Raw genomic sequence first — 27,606 nt, forward strand, 5'->3', positions numbered from 1 at the left:
GGGGGAAGGATCGATCTACCGGATTGTCATGACGCCGTCAGAAAGATCCTTTCCAAACAGAAGCTAGATAAACGAGGAGAGAAGAAGGAGACACGCGTGGCGTTGCATCTATAATACAAGGGCAATTTTGGTTTAAAACAGAAGTTGTACAATATGTTTTTGCGATATACCATTTAGCTAAATAATGTTTGAAATCTGTATATAGCGTGCAATTACTTTTAAAAATATTAAAAGTTTTGAAAAAAAGAAAAAAAAAAGAGAGAGGATGAGGGGGCACCCGCAGCAGGTCAATTAAAGAAACATCTCTCAATTAAAAACCATAACAAAAACAGAAAACAAGATTGAAAAACTAGAAAAGAGGAAGAACGCTTCTTTATAGACACTTTCACTAAATTTTTCTACAGGTGTCACTTTATAGATCACATAACAAATTTTGAGTCATTAAAGTTAATACATTTATCAATTTAGTAATAGATTTATGTTCAGAGATTGGGTTAAAGAAACTTAACGCTGCAGATGCTCTCACGGTATATGTGGAAAAGAAACTCTCAACTTTTCTCAAAGACCGTCAATAAATGTGGCATCATGTTACCTTTTAAATTTTTAAAAAATAATTAAATAACTAAATCGTGTACAAAGTAAATATTATAAAGCCATCAACACAAGAAGTGTTTTAAAAGAGTTTTTCCGTAAATTAAAAAAGGAGAGATCGAAAAAGAAAGAACTCAAACAATGCTTTGAAAACCTTAACTGTCACGTGTTTAATGTTTAATGTTTATTTGTAATTGTTTTTAACTGTTAATAGTCTTTTACCATTAATAGTAAAAGTAACAAATCGTAAACATTTTTTTTGGGTCTAATTAAATGTTTTTAAAAAAGTGTGTGTTAAAGGTCTTAGCTAAAAGCATGTTCTTATATATAAACATGTTCAAATCAAAGTGTGTGTTAAAGGTCTTAGCTAAAAAGCATATTCTTATAAAAAAAGTTGTTACGAACTGCGAAAGATTTAAGTTCTCTCTTTATACAAATGCAACGTTTTCTTATACAAAACTGGCAACGTACAATCTTTCTTTTTTATATATATGATCATTTGCCGATGTTTTGAATTTGAAATACTTGGTTTTCGGACTTCTTTGTTTTTTGTAATTTAATTTAATTTGATTCTATATCTTAAAGGTAATTTACAATTCTTCTTTGTTGCTTTATGGGTTACACTTTATATAGATGATCTACTTCGCTATTTGTGTTGATTCTTAGCTTCCAGAAGTTGCTTTCAAAATTTGCTTCTGGCCTTTCAGGTTACTGCACATGTATCAGTTTACTGTAGCTATTGGCCTTTCATATCACTGCACATGTATACGTTTACTGTAGCTATTGGCCTTTCAGGTCACTGCACATTTATATACTTATGGAGTTACCCATAGTGACAATTTTTGCACTATATGAATGGTTGTGTTTTTTTTAGATAGTGCGTGTATATAAAGACAAAACAAAAATAAAAATTAGGGCTAAAAATGGAGTCATGTTTATATACTAAGAGTGTGGAGGAGAACCACTTTGTCAGTTTCTATATGGAGTTTTGTGAGGGGGCCATTTCACTTATTTTAACCTTGACTTTGACCATTGATACCCCCACCTATATTAAATACGTGAAATTACAAAACCACATCTAAAGTGATCAGTGTTCCGTCAATTTTCTCGTCAACAACATTTACGCCTCCATGTCTACAAAATCAGACAATTATAGGAATTGGTGATTGAAATGTTGAGGCCCAGAAGTAGATTTATGTAAATGCTAAAGGCTTTCAAGTGTAGAAGAGCTTAATTTAAATCCACGTTGATCATCTTCTTTATTTTTAATGATTCTTTAATTCATCTTTTCCCAAATGAGGTATCATTTTGAATTACAATCAATCGACACCGGATAGGCGGATAAAATGAATATAACGTTTCTTACAGATAGAAAATATTTTTTTTTTTTAACACAAGTGAGGCAACACTTTAAGAGCCCTAACAGAAATTTAAGAACTCACAAGTATTTATACTTGCCACCATGTATACACATATCATTCTTGAGAGCTAAGATAAAAAAAAATGTGGATGGGTAGCTGACATTGAGTTGTTGTTGCTACACGATCCTAACTCGAAAGTTTTGTTCTATGCAACAACTGAATATCCTTAACCAGGACAAGAGATGGCTTGAAGGATGAGGTGGCAAATTCTTTTGAATTCAGCATTTGAGGAAGATACATGTACTGGCCATGCTACAATATCTTCATAAAACATAGGCGGGCAAGGTATGGTGTGAGTTATATCAGTAGATTAGGTACATCCAAAAAACAAATGTGGTTTGTTTCTGAGAAGTTGCCACATAAGAGACACTCGGCTTTTACATTTAGACCCGATTTCTGATCAACCTATCGGTAGTGGTAGGCGACCTCTCAAAATAAACAGAACATACGAAGGCGTGTTTCAAAAACAAAGAGAAGAAGGCGTGTTTCGGGATCCTTGCTTAAACTAAACTGAGCTGTGCCACGGAACTGATGATGTGTAAAAAATATGTATTTTAGTACTTAAAAAAAATACTTGGTGTAATGTTTATATGTACATATGATTTTGATTTGATATTATTATGTATTGGAGTACTATTTTAAATCTGAATTATTATATATAAGTAAGACTCCATTTCGTACCATTATTTAGAAACAATGGTCAATGAATATATACAAACGAAAATATGGTAATAAGATTATATTTAAAAAAATTCTTCCAATCCAAATGATATTTTCCTACAGTTAATTTTCAGCTAATTTCATCCAAAATCACACGTTCACCAAACTAATGCCACCATGTAGACCCACTAAGTTTGTGTGGTCACACTTCACACCCTTGGATTAACATATTTTGCATGGTTAGCAATAGATGCTTGCTATCGCAACTCGTTCCAATGTATAGAAGAGGGTTTATTTTGAGAACTAGAAGTTTTTATTTTTGTTTGTATTTTAAAATTATGATGGTTGAGCGTTTGTCTTTTTGTTTGTCGTCTTATTAAAGTTGTAGCAAGAAATTCGTATAGAAGAGATTGATTTTTTTTTCTTAGTCATTTGAAGAATTCATTTTCACAATAATATGTTAATTTTCTTCAAATAAAATCAGCATTAAAAATTCAAATATATCTATATATATATATTTCTTTTTGTATTTTTAATGCTGATTTTATTTGAAGAAAATTATATATATATATATGATATACATATATATATATATATATATATATATATTATATATATATATATATATATATATATATATATTCGTTGTCCACTAGTCAAAATTGTTTGGCAAATGTTTAGAACCGTAAATCTCACACATCCAGTATATGTTTAAACAAAGTGGTCCTTTAATTCAGATTTTAAAACCAATATACATAAAATTTTGTCTCAGTTTCTTGGAGCTTTGTCTCCAAAAATTTGGAACCTGCTCGTTTAGTATCTCATCAATATATTCTATTTTTTTCATGTTCAGTATCTCATGAAATTTCAGTCTTGAAAATAAAAATAATTTTGAGAGCTTGAGAGATGACGTATGATGACGTGCAAGTTCGACCAAAAAATCACGCTTCACATTCTCTATCCCCACCCTGCCTCTATCCCAATATGTTTCCCTATAAATTTATCTATTACTTGCTCAATGCATGCTCTGAGACTGTGTTGCACCTCCGGAAAAGTGTATCAGAAGAAGAGACTTCTCATCAAGCCTCTCCGGCGCTCGTATGGTCAACCAAACCCTAATTTTGTATTATTGAAGTATTCGGAAAAGTAAACCCTAATTTTTCTTTGTTTGTAACCATTTCTCATGTCTTCTAATATGATTCACAAGAATAGCAAAATTAAGGGAAAGGACATGGAATGGTCAATGACAAGCAACGTTGAGAATAGAGAGATGCTTTTCTCCCAGTGCCCTGCCAGGAGTCTAACTCCTCCAACTCGCTCCGTAGCTTCTTCAACTACGATCCTTCTGCAGGTATATGCACACACATATGTTCGTGAACTTTGTGTCTTGGTTTGATCTCTCACCTACGAAAGTCCATGAACTTTGTTTTAACCAAATCCATGAACCATATTTCCCACTTTCTAGTGTTTGAGGTTGTTTATCAGAAAAGTGTTTTAAAGTTCTACTGGAATGATGAAAAGAATCACAAATTTAGACAAAACCTACGTCTACTTTTTGTATATAAGTTATCTGAGGAAACATTCCAAGGCGGCATTCCAAAATCTTTTTTTGTTGCCTAAAGCCTTCCAATATCTTCTAAAACGCTACTTTAAGGTAGGAGTTTAAAAAAAAATATTCTAGAAATTTTTGTTACATAGGTTCTTTGAGGATCTTTGTTCTCCGAGAGGGTTGTAATCTTTGTTACTTCTATTTCTTTTGAATGTTAATTCAGTGTTAAAAAAAGCCTTCCTAATATTCTTCTTGCTGTGTAAAATATGTGTTCAATTTATATTTTCTTTGATGATATCATGAAACTGATGTAACATATGATTATATACTTTTATTTATAGTAGTACTAGTACATTTTTATTTTTTGACTAAAAAATGTGAATTCATTTCATATTGAAATAGTTTGAGATACAAGTACACCTGAATCTAAAGCTGTAATCAAGCAAATTTTTATCCAAGAAACTCCCAAATAAAAATAAAAAAAAAACTCCCCTAGATACTAGTACTAGTAAATTGACTCTCTTTTTCCGAAGAGAACATTTCTAGATGCCATTCTAAAAATCTTGGGGATGATCTCACTTTATCTGATGAGAAGTATGATACTGTAGATCATAGATGCCTTATAATTTTCTTGGGTATCAAACTCAGTTTGTAGTGTTAAATTATGATTGTTGAATTGCCGTTTAGTTTGTCTTATTGTTAAGTTGTAGCAGGAAATTCGTATACTCCTGCCCTTACGCAAGCCACACCGGTTATCTGTGTACCGGAATCAGAAATTGTCACCAATGAGTACGGCTGTCCAAGTAACAATGACGAAACGATGAAGAGGAAGAAGAAGAAACTAACGAAAGAACAGTTGGCTTCACTTGAACAGAGTTTTCAAGAAGATATAAAACTAGATTCAGACAGGAAGCTGAAGCTGTCGAAGGAGCTTCGTCTGCAGCCACGTCAGATAGCTGTTTGGTTCCAGAACCGCCGTGCACGGTGGAAGGTGAAGGATCTGGAGGAGTCGTACGACTCGCTAAAGCAAGAGTACGACGTGGTTTCAAGAGCGAATCAAATGCTACACGATGAGGTATGCCTTATTTTAAAAACCATGGGATTCTTTTTTCGTTTTTCTTTTTGCTTAAATTTGGGCCATGGGATTCTTCTTTATTATTATCCTTCCTTTCTTGTATTATTCCTTAGTTTTTGATTCTGTCAGAGAGACCCCACTCATCACAAGTTGATTTTTGATGCAGGTGATGAAACTGAGAGGTATAATACTAAAAGACCATCTGATGAAGATGCAATCAACTCTAAACAACAATCAGATCGAGGGAGGAAGTCAAAGTTACGGTACTGACCAATACAGTACTCAGATGTTTGTTGCTTCTACGTACTTGCCCCCGATATCGCAACAGCGTTATCCATGGTAGGTGTAATTCGCATCTAAGAGAGAGAGACTCACATCGAACTTTAGCTTTTGGAGTTTTAGTTTTGAATAATGTTAGACTAAGGTATGCTTTTGCGCATTGTACGATCTTGACATAAATGGAACATTTTGTGTCCTAAAACCGGAACCTAACACACTCTTCTGGATATGCAAAATTGTCGGGTTGGTTGGTAGTCTGAAAGTGTATAGAACCCTAACGTCCCAAACGTAGCCTTAGGGCATGATTATTGGTTGTCCTAGCAGTTGGATCCTTAATACACATATATGTGTATGTATATATTATATACGTTTATACAATATATACTTTTTTTTGAACAACCAGAATTATATTAAAGTAAGCAAATAAGGAAGATCCAAGGTTTCAAGCCCATAGGCTTAGCCCGATACAAAACGAGAAGAAGAAGGGAGATGGGCCTTAAGGGCCTTTTTAGCTAAAAGATTAGTTTCCCTGTTCTGGGAACGAGGGACGAACTGGAAGGCGATAGAGACAAAGTGAGAAGAGAGCTTGAGGATATCTTGTAGGATTCCAAAAATCTCTTTGATCTGACTTTTGTTGTTGATAGCTCTGATGAGCGTTGCGCAATCGAAGAGGAGAGTAACCGAGGGGAGGCCGAGATCGATTGCTTTCCGGATCTCCATGCAAAGAGCTAGAGCTTCACCCACAAGAGGTGAATCGACATTTTCGAAGATGAGAGCTCCATTGAAGGTCTGACCCGATCCTTCCCAGGCGATGTTCCACGCGACTCCGGCTTTCTTAGTTGATAATATACATAAACATATATGTGTATTAAGGACCTAAGTGGTAGGACAACCAATAATCATGCTCTTAGTACACTCGAACAATCTTAAAAAAAAAAATTATTTAGTAAAAGTAAGTTAAAATAATCTTTAGAATGATTAAAAACTCATTTTCAGTATCTTGGCCTTGTGCTCTTAGAACACCCTCATGGCCTCATCCATGGGTCTAAAATCTCTAAATATTATTTGATTAATATCTTAAAGTTGGTCGAGAGTTTCTCAACTTTTTGGTGAAATTTTCTTAACTGATTATGTTTTCTTTCTTGTTTTTCACTGTTATTATTGCTGGGAAGAAATCCATTGAAAAACTCACTGCTAATGATTTTATGTCTATAAATATAAGAAAAGTTCTAACTCTATCTTAAATTACTTTAAATTCGATAACACTTTCCAAATTTACCTATAACCATTTTTATAAATATTTAAAATTTATCATGAAAAAATCAAAAACTAATCATCAGAAATTATTTATAAATGTTTAAGAATTATTTTAAAAAGTTTATGTACTCAAAATCACCCTCTATATATTAATAAACTATAAACTTGTGGAATCAGAGACTACTTTTCAATTCCCAAATAAAACCGTGGCCATGATTTTCATGTCGAGATGAATCAAGATTTAAGACTGTTTCGACCCGGAACATAATCATCATCTAATTACTATATCCATCATGAGCTAACTTTTGAGGCATGATTAGTCTTAAACAATTAAACGAGTGAGGCCAATAACTATGTTCCTTTCTTCAAGAAAAAAAACTGTCTTCTTCTGAATCAAGTTCAATTATTGTAGTAAATGAAATTCAGAAGAAGCCATCGATCCATGCATGTGTTTGCGTAAGAAATCAAACTACTTCTATTCCGATCTCAAAACATAATCCAATAAACTATCTCAGTCTGACTAAAACATCAGACCAAAGACGTGAATCGCAATAACAATTAACAGATTAATCATAACTAATATTTCCCAACTATGAGATATTCCCGAAATCAAGAACCGAACAAATCATGAACAGAGAACATGCATGCAAGAAAGACGTAAAAGCCCTCAGGTAAACACAGATATAACGAAGCTGCCACTAATGTTTTTTTCATGACATATCCTTACTGACTTTGGCCCATTTAAAGGCCAGTTTAGCCGAGCCCAAAGTTGATTACAACTCCAAATTATTTAATAATTAATTAACAGAATAAACAAAACACCAAAATTTAACCTAATTAACCTCTCACATGCTAACTTCTCTTATTTTACTCCCAAACTTTACAATCCTATCAATATCCACCTGCCCTCAACAAATCCCAACGGAAAGAACTCTTGTATATTAACAACTTACAAATGCGAAACATTACAAAACCAAATTGAGACAAAAACTTGAAGCTCTTGTTATGATTCACCAGAGATCTTTACAAGAACACTTTCCATTGACAAAACGATGAAACCCTGAAGAGTCTCTCAAAACTATCTCTCTCTTCACCACAACAGATACGTATTTGTAGAACTCGTGACAATCACCACAAACCATCACGTTCTTCACAACCCTTATCGGCTTTCCCCGATCCTTGGTCGTGAGAATGCCATAAGTCACCGCCAGTTTCGCGCTGTGGTGAAACAAGAAACTCTTCTTCATAAGCTCATCAACCTCCTGAAGAACAAACTCCGTGTCTGGCTCGTACCCAGATTTCAGACATTCCATGATCAGTATCTCCAACCCGCTGTATATGTCTTTCTCTTGCGGGTGGGACGTGTCACGCGCGTGGAAGGAGTGTACATTGTTCCCATGTATTACCCAGCTTCTAGAAGGATGTTTTCGATAGCCTCTTTCACGCATCTCCTCTCTTATCATCTCAGAGCGATGCCAGAGCCCTGAAGCTGAGTAGATGTTGGATTTGAGGATGTATTCAGACGGGTTGTCCGGTTTTGTGGATAGTATAAGCTTTGCTACGCGTTTTGCAATGCTTGTGTTTGAGTGGACTCTGCAGCTATCGAGCAGCGCTCTCAAAACAGAGACCTCTGGCTGAAACGGCATCGAGTTTACTGTTTCTTCCGCTTCTTCGAGAAGGCCCCAGTGACCAAGAACACGGACAAATGCAGTGTAATGTTCTGTTGTTGGTAAAATGCCATAACTAGTCTCCATGGAGAGGAACAGATCACGGCAGGTACTAAGCTTATTCGACTCTGTATACCTATATGCTGAAATAACAAGAGCGAGGGTGATCGTATCAGGCTTGATACCTTCCTTATTCATCCTCAACCATAGAGTTAGTGCCTCGTCACCGTTTCTTTGAAGAATGTAGCAAGAAATCAAGCTGTTCCAAGATACAACATCGTGTTCTCGCATAGTGTTGAAAACCTTTATGGCATCATTGAAGTGGCAGCATTTCGAGTACATGCTAATCAAAGAGTTCCCCAAGCCTATATCAGAAGAGTACCCACCTTTAAGAGCATAGCCATGGATCTGATCACCCATTTCCCCAAACCCTAACGTCCCGCAGACGGCAATGATCAAAGTCAACGAAACTTCATCTAAAACCAGTTTCTCTTCCCTAAGAGTTCGGTGGAATAGCGACAAAGTCTTTTCAGGTAAGCCATTCCGAGAGTAACCACGGAGCATTGACGTTGTTGCCTTGGAGCTATCCAGATTAGAAGGCCACTGCTCAAACATCTCCTCAGCATCCGTCATTCGTTTACACCTTGTGCACATATCAAGCAATGCCGTCTGGATACAAGGGTTTGAAGCACATCCAAACTTTATGCAAAACCCGTGAATCTGTTCGCTTACTTTCTTCTCTGAAACTAAACCACAAGCATCCACAGCGCTCGTTAAACTGAAATCCGTCAACTCAACACCTCTCTGCAGCATTTCAGTGAATAACTTCAACGCCTTCAAGCCATAACCGTTTCTACAGAATCCAGCCATAAGAGCGTTATAACTAATAGTGTTCTTCTCAGGTATCTTCTCAAACATCTCAACAGCGGAATCCACCATTCCAAACGCCATGTAAGCTGTGATCATCTCAGTCAAAGTAAACCCATCTCTCACATTCATCATCTCGTACAAACTCTCAACCTTTCTAACATCCCCATATTTAGCATAAAACCCAATTAAAGCATTACTAACACTCAACTCCTGCCTCAACCCAACTCTAACCACACGGCCATGAAGCTCTCTCCCTCTCATCGAGTCACTACCACTCAAAAGCGTCGACACCGTAAAGCTATCAGCTTCAACTCCTCCCACTCTATTCATCTCACAAAACAAACCAAAAGCTTCATCAAACAAACCTTCCTTCACCAAACACGAAATCACAGTGTTCCAAGAAGCAACATCTCTCACAGGCATTCCGTCGAACACCTTCACCGCATCCTCACTCGAATACAAACTCATCACAGAGTTACAAACAAAAACAGAATCCAAAAACCCGGACTTCACAACCAACCCGTGAATCTGAACACCCAGAGAGAATCTACAGCTCCTCACGCAAGCATTCAACACCGCGACGAAAGTGTACTCGTTAGGCTCGACCACGCCTTCGCTTCTCATCCTGAAGAAAACCTTGAGCGCCTTGGTCTCGAGGTCTAACCTCGCGAAACCCGAGATGAGCGCTGTGTAAGACACCACCGTCGGCGAAGACAGAGAGGCGAATACGAGAAATGCCTCGCGAGGGTAACCTAGCTTGAGATACGTCGAGATTAGGGCGTTACCAAGCTTCGTTTTTTCTTCTCTGAGCTTGAGAAACGAGGCGTGTACGGCTTTCGTTACCTCTACGTCGTGGTACTGAGACGACAGTCGGAGCAGATAGAAGAACCCATCAACGGCGGACTCCATCTCCTCCGCTTCGTCCCTTTCGAATGACGAAGAAGACGAGGATGAGACGGTTGCTGGTGAGAGAGAGAGAGACGCGGAGAGGGGAGATAGACGCTCGGGTTTTCCATGGAGCGAGAGAGAGGGAAGGGACGACGGAGTTAGAAGAGGTTTCGGCCGGTTAATCGGCGGCGGGATGTGAGGAAGATTGAGGAGGCAGTGAGGATTAACGGTGGCCATGGATAAACCTTCACGACAAGACCAAACTTGTATTCCGATATTATTATTAATGGATAATTTTATTTCAGGTCCCTATACTGTTCGTAAGTTTACAAGAAGTTCCCTTTACTTGTGAAACAAACATTTTTCAGTGATTAATGGGGGGGTGAAAGCATATATAGCAATGTTCAAGAAATAAATAGGTGGTAACTAAATAGGGGAGATTGTACATGCGCCAGATCGACTTTTTGAGTGCTTAACTAATTTTTTAAAAAATCGTTAAAAAATTTCCTAGCTTAAATCTGATTTGCCGTTTAGGCTAAGAACGCTACTAAAGTTTAGAACACTGATATATAGCGTAGATAATGGAAAACCAAGACCATATTTTGTAATTTTTTCACATTAGATATAACAATGATATAACAATAAATTAGCTAACAAGCATAGTTTAAGCTAACCAGTCTAGAATATTTTTTTTTCATTGCATCATTTAATTTGGGTTAGGAAATGAGAGATATTCCTTGGACAAGAAGATTGGATGCAAGGACACGATTGGCTGCTTCGGATGGATGAAAACCATCCCAAACACACATAGTTGGTAGCATTCAAACATGTACCCACCGATCTTTTTTTTTTTGGTAGAAGATTACTACTCAACGAGAGCAATAATCTTCTACATTTTGTACCCACCGATCTTTCATTGCATAGGAACGAAGTTTCCATTATTCCAGTTCCACAACAAGCTCTTCTTGATTAAAACCCCCTATACATTCCATTACGTATGGTATGCATGTCAAAATTTAACTCAGACTTACATAAATGAATGTCAAAATTTCATACCATTCTCAATAGGGTTCATGATCATGCTCAATAAAGGATTACAGATGTCAAGGACGGCCAGTTTCAGACTGGGAAGCTTGTTGGCTAGGTACATAGACGTGTTGTTGAGTTTAGTATTGAATGAAACTGCACCTCCATTTAGTCTTCCGACACATGTATTGTTCCCAGCTCCACCAAACATCGTTATCGCCGCCGGCAAACAACCTAACGGTGACGGTGGTAACGTCGTCACTCCAATCCTTCTAGCTCCTAAATTATATAGATTCTGCACAAAAACTTAAACCATTGGTTAAGAAAAATTGGAAAATCCGGTAGGATGTTAAATTGGTACGTTGTGGGACTGTTATTAGTTAGTTACTTGGATAAAGGTGGAATAAAAGGTCATGAGACGATCTGAGTATCGGTCAGGTGTGAAAATCCGGTTTAGGACGGGATTTATGTAATAGCTTTGAAGAAAGTCGCTTGAACCGGTGCTAAGAAGATAAATGGCGCCTGAGAATATCTCGTTCGCCCTGTCCCTCCCTACCATGTTCGCCATTGCTTTTGTACTCTTTGTAGTTTTTCAGCTGCTGGTTCAAAGTGATTGCGTTCTACAACATAACATAAGATCAACCAAAAAATGTTAAAGCATTCCGGTTAACTATTTAATAACCGGGTTTAGGCTTAAGAACTAAGTACATATAGTAAGGAAGTTTCGTCGTCAAAACCGGAAGCACCAGATGCAAAATTTGCTCCGGTTAACAAGTTTGTCCCATTTGCATCTGTGCTAAGGTACGCCACTGGGTAAGAAGTGAACCCTAGACTCTCAACTGCTCAACAGTGATCAACAAACAGAAATACAAGAAAAATTGAAGACATTATGAATCCAAATTAATATATTACAGAATACGAAATTGTAAAAAGAAAGAATTAATAAAAATAAGAGAATGGTTGAATCGTAAAATAAATTAAAACCTGAAATAACAAATAAATTTTACAAAATTATGCAACTCGTATACATTGTGGCATCTTTGAATCAAGTTGAACCATTATATGATTACCAGTAGAACCTTAGATAACAAAAATACATTGAAAATGGTAACATGAATGTGAATAGTTAGGTTTGCTCGAACCTGTAAAGTGGGTGGCGAGTTTTCCCAATGATGCCTACGTAGAAAATGCCGAGAAAGTTGTTTATTTTCATCAAACGGCTAAATGCCGAGAAATTTAAACTAGAAGATATTGGTTTTATATTTATTTTAGTAATTAAGTACATACACATATCAATCAGGGTATTCATGCATGCATATACCCTTTTTACTCCATTCACGGCTTTAACTGTACAAAAGAAATACTTCAGAGACGAACCACTATGAGTGATTAACTAGTCATCATAAATTAGAGATTTCCATAAACTACCTCTAACTACTAAAATACAATAAATATATACGTGTTTAATTGGTCTTAGTGAATTTTTAATGAAACGTAACAGAATTCAGATTGGGCCGTGCAGCTTTATGGGGGGGGGGGGGGGGGGGGGGGGGGAATGTTTGAAACGAAGTGCATCCACATGGGATAAACTGCATCTGTCACCTCTCACATTTTTCATGCAGTCACAAAGAGATCACATGATATTCTTTTTTTTTTGCTAAAATTTGGTCACATGATATTCTTAGCAAACCTTTTTTTCCTGAGTCTCCTAGGTAATTTCGGTTCCTTTATCAGCAATTTTTTTACTAGACCGAGAAAACAAAAATTATAATTTGCTAAGCTGCCTTTTCGTGTGACCGTGTCACACACAATACAAAATAAATAAATATTTTTACAAAAAGATCAGGTAATCTAGTCATATGAGCAGAGAATAGAATGCGTGGTCAAGAATACACCAATAAAATTGATTTCTAGTCATCGTATCTTGGACCAGTTGATTAGAGCTACATTATTCATCTAGTGATGTAGATGTATTTACGTACTGGTAAATGTAAATTTTAAAATTAATGTGTGATTTGAATGGTGTGTACTTCCAATCTCTTAATAATGTTTAATATTAAGAGATTTTAACAAGATAACCCTGTTTATATATATATATATAATATGTACATGTATTGAACGACGGCTGCTGAGAAAAAAAAAATTTAACGATTCATGTAAATTAGTGATGGGCTAATATCATTTGTGCAATGTGATTATGTGCGTATCTACAGAAAACATATACCCGCAAGTGAGATCATGCGGGTGAATGATTCTGCTTGAACACGTACTTCTGGTTTACGAAATCATTTGAACTAACATTTTTGATTATGAGTAATTAGCGAAGTTTAAAACTAGACACATATTTAGCAATGACAATAGATTTATTTGGATGTACGAAATGTTCAGTACAACAAGTGGAACAGAGCACGTGTTGATGTTAAAACAACAACGAAAGAGGGCCAGTTTTTATATCAAATGGATATACTATTTTTTGTGGAAAATATTTAGCTATAAAAGTAAGACAACATATAGTTCAGGCTCTTTTTCAGGCAAAATACTAAAGTCTTTGTATGCCCTTGATTTGGTAGTGAATCCATGACGTAGGGGTCTGTATACATCTTTTGTTTTCTACTTTCAGTTTTGATTTGTTTCTTCTCAAAGAACACATTTTAGCCTGAGATCTTAGATTCTTAAGTCTTTGGAAGCAATAATTGCATGAGATTTTTATGACACGTGTGTAGGGAACCCTTATCCTTTCCAGATCTTAAACTATATACTTATGAAAATTAATATCTTAAGAAACGAAGATCTCATAAATTTATTATTAAGAACATGTGTTTCATTTGTAAAGGTACTCATTGTAGCTAAAGCAGACTGAAAATAGTTTTAAAAGCGATTTGTTTTCAATTTGGATAAAAATTTGAGAACAAATTTATATGTTTTTTTTTTTGCAAACAACAAATTTATATGTTAAAACAAAATAAACATATATATGATTAAATCTGAGTTTGTACGCACATTGCACCAGAACCAATAAACATTAGAGCGATCTTGATTTAACTATTCTTTGAAATATTAAAAAAAAAACAAAAAAATCATCTCAACTTCATTACCCCCACCCTTTCTTTAGGTGGAATAAATAACGTATAAGATTTTATTGTAACTTTTTTCTAATAGTTATTTTCACCCATCATATGATGTGATCAGTTAATATGAAATATGTTTTTCTAAACTCAATTGAAAACCATGCACGTTGGTTAGGGTTATACTGATACAGTTATACTTCCAATAAAATTTAATATAATGACACTGGAAAGACATTGTAGCAGCTAGAACACTGGATTCATTCACTATATATATACTTAAAACATAATAAAGTTTCGTGTAGTAGCATTATGAAATTTCTTGCACGATACCAAACACTGGAAATATGCGAAATTAAACATCATGATGATATTCTGATCGCCAAGTGAGAAAAAGTATATATATAGTGAATTTATATTAGGTGGGGCATCAAGGCCTCGTCAGTTTGACCCGAACTAAACGTTTCTTTTTGTTCGTTTATCAATTATTCATGCCATATATTAAGATTAGTTAACTCTCTCTTTAACATTAAGATTAATTAACTTGATGTCTTATCATGTTATCAAGGGTTTAGTATAGTATCCGATACAAAAAAAATTAAATTACTCATTTTTGTCAGTCTTTATTCAAAGTGCGGAAACATAGAACCTAAATAAACATGGTTACATTCTCTTAAATCCTTTTCCTCATGTTTTTATTTTATTTTGCATATGATAGACACAAACATAATTAACGTCTGCGAGCTGCGGTTTCTCTCTGTGCGTTGAAGAAGACAGCCGCGACTGGGAGACCAAGATCATGCTCAATCGCAAATTTTCGAGTGTTGAACTTATCTCTCGAAGGAATGTTTGGGGAGATATCGCTAACATGCCTTTGCTTCTGCTTGAAGAGAACAAACACGAATCTGTGTATCCCTATATTTGGCCTTGGGAGCTCATAGCTCACCACCTCTTTCCCTATATTGTAATTTCAACTAAATTTAGTTAACATGTGAAAACAAATTTTATTATAAGTTGTATTTAAAATTATAATTCAGGACGAGCACGTACCAAATGTAGCATCAGTTGTACCGGGGATGTTTGTCACAATCCTGTTGTAACATTTAAACGCAATCATTATCCTTATTGTTCTATTAAAAAGTTCAGGAACATCCTGGTTTTGTGATGAAATAGATTTTGTCCAGCTCAACTCAAATTTTTGAAGCGACGAAATATTAAATAACAATTTCGTTTCTTTATTATTTATAATAATTTAAATGAATGCATATGAGATATGGTCCCAAAATGAAACGAAAAAATGAACGTACCAATGCAGGTGTTCTTTTAGAAAGGGGTCACTAGGACCTGGAACATCAGGGTCTATCATCACCTGTTTTGCATTCCAGTTGAATATACCATCAAGAACAAATAAAATAAAACGATAAAAAGTTAATACCAGCATCATAATATTTACAAATACTACAATTTATAAGATCATTGATCTGTCCCTCTCTCTTTTTCTCCATGGAGTAAAGAAGTAGAAAACTTCTGAGATGAGAAGGAAGTGAGACTTAAAATGTTATATAACAGGACTAAAAGCAGCACTCTCAACATTGTTCAATGCTGTAAAATAGTTGTAATATATGTTATCTATACCAAGGTGAAGAAAGATCTGAGATCACCGCCATAGATCTCAACCCTAGGCTTGGAGGAGACAGAGGAAGGAAAAAGCTCATGGCCATTGCAAACTTGCTTCTTGCTGTAACTCACATTCATTTCAATTGTTTGAGTGAAAAAATCAAGAACATCTCCTACCACTCTTCCCACTATCAATGGCTCTATCACTCTACTTCCCATATTCTCCATTTTTTTTGTTAAAGTTACTTTCTCTTTCTAATCAACTGTGGGTTTAAAAGTGAGCTTAGGGAAATAAAGATATTTGTAGTGGTGTGGGATACCAAAACGACTAAGATATCTATTTATAGGGGTTTCCAAGTTGGAGAGAGAGCAAGAGGGATGTGTTAGGGGTTGTGGTTGTAAGATTCGGACAAATCTAAAAGAATGAATAGACATCTACTCTCAATTATATACTAATATACCATCTTTCATAGTAGGACTTAAATTAGGGAGAAGTAATGAGTAATTTATTTTAGATGATTTTTAAGACTATGTTTAATTGATTAGAGTGATTATTATTTATAAAATTTAATATATTTTAAAATAGTTTCAAATATAGTCATCGTATTTGCTGACTATGTTTTTAGCAGTGTTCAAGAAAGCATTCTAGGTGACTGTCTACACAAAGCTTAGGCATTAGATATTATAAAATCATGGTGATTACTTTATAAACTATTTACAATTATAATATTATTATCATAAATAATATTTTTTCATAAATTATAATAATTAATATATTATAGTATAGAATCTTATAAAAATAAAATAATATAAATTTTATCATTTTTAAATAATGATATTTAATATAAAATTTAACATATATTTAGTATATTGTTATAATTTATAATGGCTTAAATTTCCTAATTAATAGATGTCTTCTTAGTCGTTTTAGGTGTTAGGATTTGAATACGGCCCCCAGTTATCGTTTAGCGCTTTGTGGTTTTTAGTTTGGACAGCATGATTGATCTAATATAGTCCAAACTAATCAAATAATGTAATACTAGGTGACCGGCCCGCACCCTGTGCGGGCATGAGTAACTTCAAAATTTGGATTATATAGTGTATAGCTTTAGAAGTAACGGATTGACTTTGGATCATCAAGTCACGTGATTTGGAGAAAGCTTTAGCGAAAAGGAAAAATATTTACGCAAGATCTGATATAGATGAGAGGGTACCAACATTTGGAAATATGTTAACTCGAGATTGAAGATGTTAACTCGAGATTGAAGAGGTTGTTATTGTTTGTATGTATAATTGCAAAGTCTCAAAATAATTAGTGTGTTTAAGAATATATATTTTCATTAAAACTCCGAGTTCTAAATAGTGTAATTATCCTTTGTAATTAGAGATTGTATTGTATATGTGTTGTAATATCGGGTTATAATATAATATAATAGTATTATATTACTCAGTAATTTAATTATTAATGTGCACATAATAAAAGAAAGAATAATTAATAATGAATATTATCCATAAATATTAAACATAGATTTCATTTAATTACATAATCAATAAACGACAAAAAATTATGAAATACCCATTCTCGATAAAGAAAACCAAATCCATTAGACACCTGAAAAAAATATATTATGTTTGGTAAGCTATTGGACCAGATAAAATTATTTGATAGATATAAGAAAATATATGATAATTTTATTGAACATAAAATTCGATTAATGGCATACCATCGAAGAAATAGGCTGAAAGCTGGATGATAATCAAATAAATTAGGTCTGATGACTCAGAATACTTACCCATCTTGCACATCCTTGTAAGAAAATAATTATTCTAACAGTTAGACATTAAAACTATAATATTTGAAAAAATATATTATAATTACGTACCCTGATTACGGAATATTTTGAAAAACTTGTTTGTAGACAACATTCAATGTTTTCGTCTGCGGCTTTGAATCTTTACCAGTTATTAGGATTTTTAATCCCGATCTTGACTTAACTCTTGAAAGTGCAACATAGAGCTGACCATGAGAGAATACTGGCCTAGGTAAGAACAAACCAACTCTTTCCAGTGTTTGACCTTGACTTTTGTTGATGGTCATCGCAAAAGCCAATGTAACCGGAAACTGTCTTCGACGCATTCTGAAGGGAAACTTTGCGTCAGGTGGCGTGACAAACATTCTAGAGATCCAAACCTTGTCTCCAGAAATATTATTTCCCGTTATAACTCTAGCTTCAATCACATGGGGCAGTAACTGAGTAACAATTAGCCTAGTACCATTACATAAGCCATCTGCAACATCAATATTACGGAGACACATAATAGGAGCACCCACCTTGAGCTTCAAACAATGTCTAGGCAGTCCAGCCACTTTAACACTGTTCAAAAATTCTGCAGGATATACTACATTTTCTTGTATGTCAACATCGGATGGGATAATACTGTCCGAGCTAAGATAAACCTTTTCTTCACCTGAAAGTTTATGTGGACGTTTTATTAGTGATCTCTTATTGCTAGTGGAGCATAAGAGTAAATGGTTCAACATGTTACCTGGCAACTGCGAAAGCATGTAATCATTAATTTTATCAACTTCATCATTTGTGGGAGTAAGAATCGCTCGATGTCTATACAAATCCTTATCTGTTGAGGTTTGAAAAGCTTGTCCATAAACCTCTTTTGCCATAGTATCAATAGGATCTCCTCCAACATTTTCTATCAGCAAATCAGAAGGGATATCAATCTCAACTTGACCGTCGTTGGGCAAATTTATTTTTCCATCTCCAATATCCAAAATCCAGTTTGAAAACGACTGAAGCTCGTTTGCTGCATCATCAGTAAGACCAGCGAGCAATCTCATGTTTTTTGTTAACTTCAAAACTTTGCAGTGGTCCCAAAGATAAGACGAATTCAGAGCCGCCAAAACCGTCTCTGCTCTACCACCTCCGACGATAACCGGTAAAATCTGTCTGAAATCTCCACCAAAAACAACAACTTTACCTCCAAACGGTTTGTCTTCCGAAGATCTTATAATATCACGCATACTACGATCCAACGTCTCGAAACAGTGTCTGCTCATCATAGGCGCCTCATCCCATACAATTAACTTTGCCGCTTTAACTAATTCTGCACGATCTGATCCTGGTTCCATTTTCTTGCAGGTACTGAAATCGTCTGCATCTATCGGAATACCAAATCTCGAATGTGCGGTTCTACCTCCTTCCAACAACAGTGCAGCAATTCCACTGGATGCAGTATTTAAAACAATCATACCTCTAGATCGGATAGCTGATGAGAGTGCTCTGTATACGAAAGTTTTTCCTGTGCCTCCATAACCATAAAGAAAGAACACTCCACCCGTATCATTTAAAACTGCATCTAGAATCTGGTTGTATACCGCTCTTTGCTCATCTGTTATCAACGCCATAAGCCTTTCATTTTCTTTTAGCTGATCTTCCACAACATAATTAAGCTCATCATCTATAAGGCGATTTCCATTGTAACAGGCAAAATCTTCTGGCTTTGGCATAAGAGGCCATTTTTTGAGGCTACGACCATTGCTGAGCAAATGATTTTCGATCTCAGTAAGAGCAATATTTTTTATCTGCTCTATGCTCAAGTTTATATCTGCAATTTATTTATTTTATTAAATAACAGAGAGAGGTATCAAATATGAGAGTTTAAAAAGACAAAACTGACCAGGTCGTCCAGTTTCTCGGCGCTTCTTGTAAAGGATATCTTCGGTGAGATACTCCCAAGTAGCTTCCCAGACAACATGAGGCTGAGATATCGTTTTGGATACCAACATTCTCGCAAATAGCTTTCTGGCATATGTGGCAGAACTATTGTCAGTAGCCTCTTTGATAGCTTCAATGAATTCCTTGTCATCATCCATCAATCCTAACGCAAAGCAAGCATCTTCGTATGTAGGATATAAAACCCCATCAACTGTTTTTATATCTTCGTACGATGTCGGACCTCTTACCCAATTTAGCAATACTCTTAAAAAATATAGCTCATCACCTAAGAAAATATGGAAAGTGATGTTAAAGGACATAAAATAAATAAATTAATATTTTTATTACGGAATCCCATTATAATAGTTATTATAAAAACCAAAGACACCTAAGAAAAAACTTTAATATTAAACGATATCTCATATAATATTTTACATAGTTCTTATATATTTTAAAAATAAATATATAAGGCAATAACAAAATTTAAGTAGGTATTTAAATGACTTAAATTTTATTATAATAAATGAAAACATATGATAAGGCAATATAAATAGTTTAAATAATTAGTATACAAAAGAAATAGTTTATGCTCTAAACAACGATAAATAATATTTAGGTAATGTTATATAATCATGTCTTAATTTTGTAATATTTACAATACTTATTATATAATTATATTCGAATACTTATTATATATTATAGTTTGTTCTCTATTATAAGTAATAAATCTTACATTATTAATCTTTCCATAATTCCGATAATTATTTTCCATAAATACGTATTTGTAATATTCATTTCTTATATGGCAATTTCCGTATTAATAAATTATAGCTCATTACCTGATGGATCAATATGCGCAATCCTCCCTATCGCAAAGCTTCGTTTCCGTGGTACCCATTCTTTCGTAGATGATTTCCACACAAATTTAGTTGGAAATTCAGCATATGTCAACTCTCTAGCCTCTGGATATTTTCTGTTTGCTATAAACCAGGCCAAAAACATGGATTGGTTGACCGTCTTTTTGTTGAGAATACTCTCAATAGGTTCATCTTCATCAAAAAACACCAGCTCCTGATCGGGAAGATGAAATCCAAGTTTCTCTACAGCAGTAGTACGGAAATGTGTAGGAAAAGCAAGAATTCGCCATGAAGACTCGCATGCCGTAATATATCTAATTTTTAAGATACAGAAACACTAATTAGTAAATTTTAAGTAATTCCTTAAAATGTCAAAACAGTTAAAATTGGTGTATTAATAAATGTATTTATTCATTTATTAAGTTATTAAATTGAAACAATTGTTATATATAATAAATAAATAATTAAGTTTTAAAAAATTTAGTTATGTATATTTCAGGGTCAATATTATAACACATTTTAGAATATTTGTAGGTATACACTATTCTATTTCTTTTAATTATAAAAATCCGTTTTAAAACCCTTTTACATGACCATTTTTCAAATATATATTGGAGAACATATTAACATGGATTTATTATAGTGTGTCTGCTGAATTTTATATATATTGGTAAATAGTTTGTAGAATTTAGTAAATTGTATGACATAAAACTAATTAATGTAAGAAATAAAAATACCTGCAGTCATAATATGTTTTAATTTCGTCAATGACACCATCTTCATCTTCCATATCCATTGCAGCTGAGGCATAATCAGGTCCCTTATGAATATATTTGAAAAGATACTTAACAGCTCGTGTTTGGACGCACCACTCGACATTCATATGCGCGCGATATCGGAGCATGAGGTCTCTGTTGTATGGTACAACATATCCATTGTCTAGTCTGATTCCATTTTTCTCAATGAACCTACCATCAATCCGACGCATGTACGCTGGAAATCCATTTGGGTCAATCGTTGTTGTTGGGTTGAGACGTTTCGGAAACATCTTAGAACATTTTCCGTTGACCATACATACATTATCCTTCTTTGCTGGACCGCAAGGACCATGCATCATACATTCCCCAACGATTTCGTAGAGGTCTGGATCTACGGTCTTGTCGGGTATTTCCGCAGAAATAATCTTATCTATATCATCGGCTGTTGGAAATTTAGATCCTTTTTCCATGAAGACAAGAATATGAGCGTGTGGCATTCCTCTTTTCTGAAACTCAATCGTGTACATTACTAACAAAATGAAAAAAAGTGTCAGACAATTTTTAATCAATCATAACGGGGTTTAGCAAAGATATCATGTGTATTGAGATTTACCTGCAGCAGTAGGGCCAAATAAGGATCCGTTCTTTTTTGTCAACTCACCGATAAGATTATCCAGTTTTATCTTGAAAACTCTACACAATATTTCTGGTCTGTCTTCACTGGTCAGGTTATATTTTTTCAGATACCTTGTAACTTCAGGCCATTTTGGATTGCAAGTAAAAGTGATGAAAATATCTGGAAATCCATGGTACTTGCACATAGCCATGGCATCATAGTAGTGCTGCTTCATATACCTTTTTCCTCCGGTGAAAGTTGCTGGAATAAAAATCCGGCTCCCTTGCTCAGCCATCTTAGCTCCACCTTTAGCAGCTGCTTTCTGGATTGCATCGTAACTGCTAGACCGTAGCTTTTTCTGATTCAACCACAAGTACCGCAGTCTACTCGATTCTATCATTGTGTAGGCGTCCACAAGGAACTGATGAAACAATCTGCCTGATCTTGTAATTGTTGGTGCTTCCCACCTCCTCTCTAAAATCCGAAAGGCAAAATACTCACGCATAGTTACATTTTTGCGTTTTCTCGCAGTGCTCTCCTCAAAACCAATAGGAATATTTAATCGAAAGCCATCCTCTCCATATGGAAACAACAGTGGATATTGCAGAGGCAAATACGCCGGATGTAGTTCACTTATCCTTTGCAACTTTCCACTTGTACTCTCAAGAACAATATCTCGAGGTTCCATATTCAAAACAAAATCGCCAGGTATCAAAGCAGCTACTTCATTTGCAGTCGGAAGATTATGGGTCCGTCCATCAGATTGTCGACTCTCAATCAACCTCATCCTATAACCTGTAGATCCCTCCACGTCGAATCTGTCTCTTGCAGACCTAAAAGCCTGAACATGAGGGTTACACTGATCTAACATATTCTTCAGGAGAAGAACAACCGATTCTCTTAAATTCTTAGCACCCGCTCTGTCTGACCTGCAACATATGTATGTACAAAATATAAGAAAACAAAATGTTGACCATAATGCAATCGGACTAATATATATGATAGTATTAAGTTGAAAACGAACAGAAAAATACCCGGCATAAGCGTCAAGTCTATTTCTGATCTCATTCAAAGTATCAATGATATACAGCTGGGAAAATTTGGGAGATTCTCCAGGCCCGGGGACTATATCACCAATACGATGATAGTTCTCACCGGACATTCGGAACACAAATGGTCCACGACCATTGTTAATAGAATGATCAATCTTGCCCCCAAGAGATGTGAAAGAGAACATCATATTGTAAGCTCGTATGAACTCTCGAAAATGTTTGCTTAACTCGTCTCCTTTGCATAACAAATACATTAACTCCATTGGGGGATTCGCGAGCCGAGGAAGCACAACTTTACCACTTTTACAACACATTGTGAAGACAGGATTGGAACTACGACGGCGTTTTCCAATTCTTTCACCAAACCACATATATGCTTGACAATACTTACAATTCCAAACCGGATCTCCATCGTCGTAATAACCTGCGTAAGAAAAAATCTTTATAAAATTATTGATATTGCCTTATCAAACGGAGGAAAATTTCAAATAAATCATACACTTTAAGACTTTCGGCTCAAGGAAAGATTAAAAATATATGGAATCACTTAAGAAACACATACACCTATTACTGTTACAAAGAATCCCCTATACATTTTTATAAAAAATTTATAAAATTATAACATTTAGTTTTTACTAAATAAAACCTTTATGATCAAGGTTTAAATTTGTTTCTATATTAAGATAATAATGATTACGAACCAGAATGAAAAAAAACTTTTATTTAAATAGGTTTTAATGTTAATATATATATATATATATATATATGTATATATATATTATTTAAATTCAACTATACATCATACATTGATACATACTTATATTTTGATATTTTCATTGAACAAATTTCTGTAAGGGTAATATTAAATGTCTCTCAAGCCTCCACCATCATATACTCTATCAGGCTTATCAATATCCTTAAATATATTGTCACAAAATGAAAGTCATATATTAAATTGAAAAAAGGTGATTACCGTTTTCTTGTATCCCGATGATAATAGGCGGTGTAACTGTTTGATTCGTTTCTTGTGGGATATGTTGTGGCGATGGGTTTATCAAAGACTCTCCAGCTTGATAGTTAGTGTAAGTTTGATTCTCGTCATCTTCATGTTCACTTTCAGACTCACTGTCCATTTCATATCGATTATTGTAAGCTGCGTGAAAAATAGTATGATCTAGTCAAAACATAGGTTCAAAATGATAATAAAATTTTGAATCTCTGGTATATAGATGATGAATAAATTATACCTTCAGGATGGTCCTCGACAATGAACCTTGGTGGAGGTACGAATTCATTTGTATTCGTTTGCTGTCTACGATTTTGATTATCTGAAAATAATGTTTAAAATATATAAAAAGGGTAGCACAGACAGGCTGAACACTAAATCGATATACATTTACAGCTAGAAATTGCTAATAACTGGTATGATATAAGTATTTAAGTTAACTGTCGTCAATATATTACTACAATTAAAATTGGGTCTAAAAATACCTTCAGTATTTGGAAAAGTCGGATTTGATTGTCCTATCATATTTGAACCTTGTCTTCCTGTTAATTTTTGGATAAGTTTAGACGCACTTTATGGAATATAACTAATTTATAGATATACGGATTTATTATTTAAGAACTGTTGATACCTTTCGTTTGTCTGGTCTTTGAATTCACCGATGGAGGTGATCCAAGAGTCTTTCGTATCCTGGCTGAAATGTTGCTACTCCGTTGAATACCTTCTTGGTTCCCAGTTCTACCTAAAAAATGACACTCTGATTATTCATACTATTTTACTCTAGATTGTGCGAAAGCCTAATTTTCAGTCTTAAGTATTTCGATAAGAATAAATATACAAAGCGATACTTATATAATGTGCAGTTATTACTTACTTATGCCATTACTCGCAGGGTGTGAGACGTTTCCAGAAACACTGAAATTTGCACTGCTAGGTGAACTTTGTGTTTCAATATAGGGGCCTGCATTCAAAAATAATATTATCATTACAAATAAGGAAGCTAATTGTGAATCGTGGTGCTTCCAATCATTCTTCCTAAATTACTTAATATATTGATTGTAATGTAACTTTTACTCGAAGTTGGTACAAGTGGTGGCTTTGTTGGCTTGAAAATCCTTGTAACTGTTGAATAAAATATAAATAAATTGGTCAGTTAAGATCTTATTGTCAACAGATTAATAAGAATGAGCACGGGTAAAATGAAAGCTCTTAGAAGAATTACCTCTATTTGAGGTAGTAAGGCCTATGGTTCTTTTGTTATCCAGTATTTCCTTTCTTACAACTCTTGCCCTCTGTGTCGCATGTTTAAGACTTTGAAAAACACAACTTAATGGGACAGTAGGCGTCGGAGAATTTTCAACAAAGTTTGTCCCATTAGAGCGTGATGGGCGTGGATTAATGGGTTGAAGTACTTGATTGGTTACATTCTGTAAAGGCACCCTAAAAGGATTTTGGATACTTGGTGTAGGTGAAACATCTGTGACAGATGATTTTTGTGTTGTGTTTCCCACAACTGTATTCTCTTTGTCATTACTACCTGCATTTACATATTAAAGAAGACATTAGCCGATATGATTCTAACTAATATGATAATTCCCCCCCTTTTAAGTAGAAAGGACCCTTTAAAACAAAATTCGTTTTTTTCTTCAGTATAACATACCTTGTTTGGCTTTCTTATGTGATTTATTCCCTGTGTCTGTGGACACTGTATTGCTTCTCTTCATGCTTCCAAATCCAGGTAAAAGGTTGTGTTATCCCTCGTGAACAAAACACTTTCTGTATATTTAGCTTCTATGTAGTTAGAAACACGATTAGAATAAAGTAAGAATAGTTTATAAAAAACCGAAGAAATCAAGTGCAGACGCCGACCTCTGTTTTGAGCATATAGGATAGAGAATAAGGATTGAAGGTCTTAACAAAATTTATAATAGAGAAAACACCTACTTAATTACATGACAGCCAGTTAAAATATATTAAAAATCTTTAAAGATTGATACTATTTCCTTATCAAAGTGTTGCCTTATTGGTCATTCTATTACTTGCGCAAGAGATGATATATATTGGAAAACATTTTAAGACAATATAACTATTATTATCTTCTTTTACATTGTTTAAAAGAGCATTACTTGATATCCACTTACGCAATATATGTAACAATTATGAGTATTAATAATATTTCCTTATCAAAGTCTCATACTTATTCTACAATCTATTACTTGCGCAAGTAACTATATGCGAGTATTGGAAACACTTTATGGCAATAAAAATCTTACTATCTTATTCTACAAAATTTCTTTAGTGAATATGATAAATATGAGATTGTTTTATAATGTAATGTTTATTTTATCACGTTAGATAAATAAACAATCTCGCTACGCCTATTGTAATATTTTTATTTGATATGCTATTGGTCATTTTTTTACAATATATAATAGAGGGGTAAATACAGGATCACTAATATTATTCAATATATATTATACGCCAAAGATTAAAAAATGAGTTAAACTCCAATTGTAGCAATCGGTTTAAAGGATTTTCAAACTCTTCCCCAACTATTTTTATATAATGGGTAAACAATAATAGATTAAAGGAGCTTTAAAAAAATTTAGAAACAAATAAGAGGAATTATCGGGTCTCTGATAAATGTAAAACCAAAAAAAGGAAACTGGGAAAATAAAACAAATTTAAGAAAACATAAACAAATAATATCTTAAGCTCATCCACTGGACCGTGCATCATCGAATTCAACTTCTTCGGTTACTTTGGGATTTTTATGCAACTCATATCTCTTCCTCATCCGAGTCATAATCATTAAAAATCACAACATGTGGCTGCACAAAACGTTGCACCTGGTTAGATAATATATTGCGTATTGGCAATATTGAGTAAAAACGTAATTTCAAAAGTACATGTGGATCAAACTGTTGAATTATTTCTGCATCGTCAACCAGTTGATCAACAACATATGTTGAATTTTGTTCTTTCAGACCATAAGATTTTATGGTGATCCAAAATAAAACTTTTCTCCCAATTACATCTGTTAGAGATTGAGGTAAAATCCATGGATTTCCCTGAAAAATTAATGGAAATATTCATAATCAATATAATTGTTTGATATATAACTTAGTCCATAAAATATTTTGAAAGAAGGAAATACCTCAGCAGCCTCTACGACTAACTCAAAAGCAGATCTTCTAATGAGTTTATGAGCAGCATTGTTGAAAAGCAAAAACTTGGCTTTTGCTTTTGATTTATCAGTTACACGTAAAACCAAATAATAACTAAAAAATACAAAATTGCAATTACTAACAGAACATATAATAATATGAGATTATAAAGGTAGCAAGATCGATGAATATAAAACGGCCATACCAGTGAATGACATGTTCAACATCTTTCTTGCATGCAATGCAATTGTATCGAGGGTTCAACTGAACATGGTTCTCAATAGCATCAAAATCATTTACTTTTCTTACGACTCTTCTATTGCAAATATTGCACGCAGTGTAGTACCATGATTTTTCCACATCAACAGCCTCAATCGTCGCAACAACCACGCATTGTCCAGCCTACATTGAGTTATTCCAATAATAACAATAATTAAGTATCGATATCTAACTT

General features: G+C 34.4%; 3 protein-coding genes and 2 pseudogenes across 3 annotated transcripts; 1 reads left to right on the forward strand and 4 right to left on the reverse strand.

Moving 5' to 3' along the window:
* Positions 1-3,903: 3,903 nt before the first annotated feature.
* On the forward strand, positions 3,904-5,748 carry LOC108829246 (putative homeobox-leucine zipper protein ATHB-51; annotated as a pseudogene).
* A 1,934-nt stretch (positions 5,749-7,682) lies between these two features.
* Positions 7,683-10,515, reverse strand: LOC108830392 (pentatricopeptide repeat-containing protein At5g03800). Its single transcript, XM_018603992.2, has one exon. The coding sequence runs from the start codon at positions 10,492-10,494 to the stop codon at positions 7,843-7,845; it is 2,652 nt and encodes an 883-aa protein (XP_018459494.2). The 5' UTR covers positions 10,495-10,515; the 3' UTR covers positions 7,683-7,842.
* A 680-nt stretch (positions 10,516-11,195) lies between these two features.
* On the reverse strand, positions 11,196-12,342 carry LOC108830389 (GDSL esterase/lipase At5g03820-like; annotated as a pseudogene).
* A 2,617-nt stretch (positions 12,343-14,959) lies between these two features.
* LOC130499393 (protein TERMINAL FLOWER 1-like) lies at positions 14,960-16,256 on the reverse strand. Its single transcript, XM_056993391.1, has 4 exons — positions 15,984-16,256; positions 15,656-15,717; positions 15,399-15,439; positions 14,960-15,305 (listed from the first exon to the last, which is right to left on the reverse strand). Exons 1-4 carry the CDS (start codon positions 16,191-16,193, stop codon positions 15,079-15,081), a joined length of 540 nt encoding a protein of 179 aa, XP_056849371.1. The 5' UTR covers positions 16,194-16,256; the 3' UTR covers positions 14,960-15,078.
* Positions 16,257-17,853: 1,597 nt separating this feature from the next.
* On the reverse strand, positions 17,854-25,709 carry LOC108836260 (uncharacterized). Its single transcript, XM_057004254.1, has 16 exons — positions 25,646-25,709; positions 25,398-25,522; positions 25,208-25,277; positions 24,860-24,946; positions 24,617-24,727; positions 24,471-24,527; positions 24,227-24,307; positions 23,953-24,132; positions 22,962-23,403; positions 21,925-22,856; positions 21,291-21,840; positions 20,536-20,867; positions 19,659-19,877; positions 18,634-19,586; positions 18,513-18,519; positions 17,854-18,434 (listed from the first exon to the last, which is right to left on the reverse strand). The coding sequence occupies exons 1-16, from the start codon at positions 25,707-25,709 to the stop codon at positions 17,854-17,856; spliced, it is 4,791 nt and encodes a 1,596-aa protein (XP_056860234.1).
* Positions 25,710-27,606: the final 1,897 nt, after the last annotated feature.

This window comes from Raphanus sativus, chromosome 2 (genome assembly GCF_000801105.2).
Source record: "Raphanus sativus cultivar WK10039 chromosome 2, ASM80110v3, whole genome shotgun sequence".
NCBI lineage: Eukaryota > Viridiplantae > Streptophyta > Magnoliopsida > Brassicales > Brassicaceae > Raphanus > Raphanus sativus.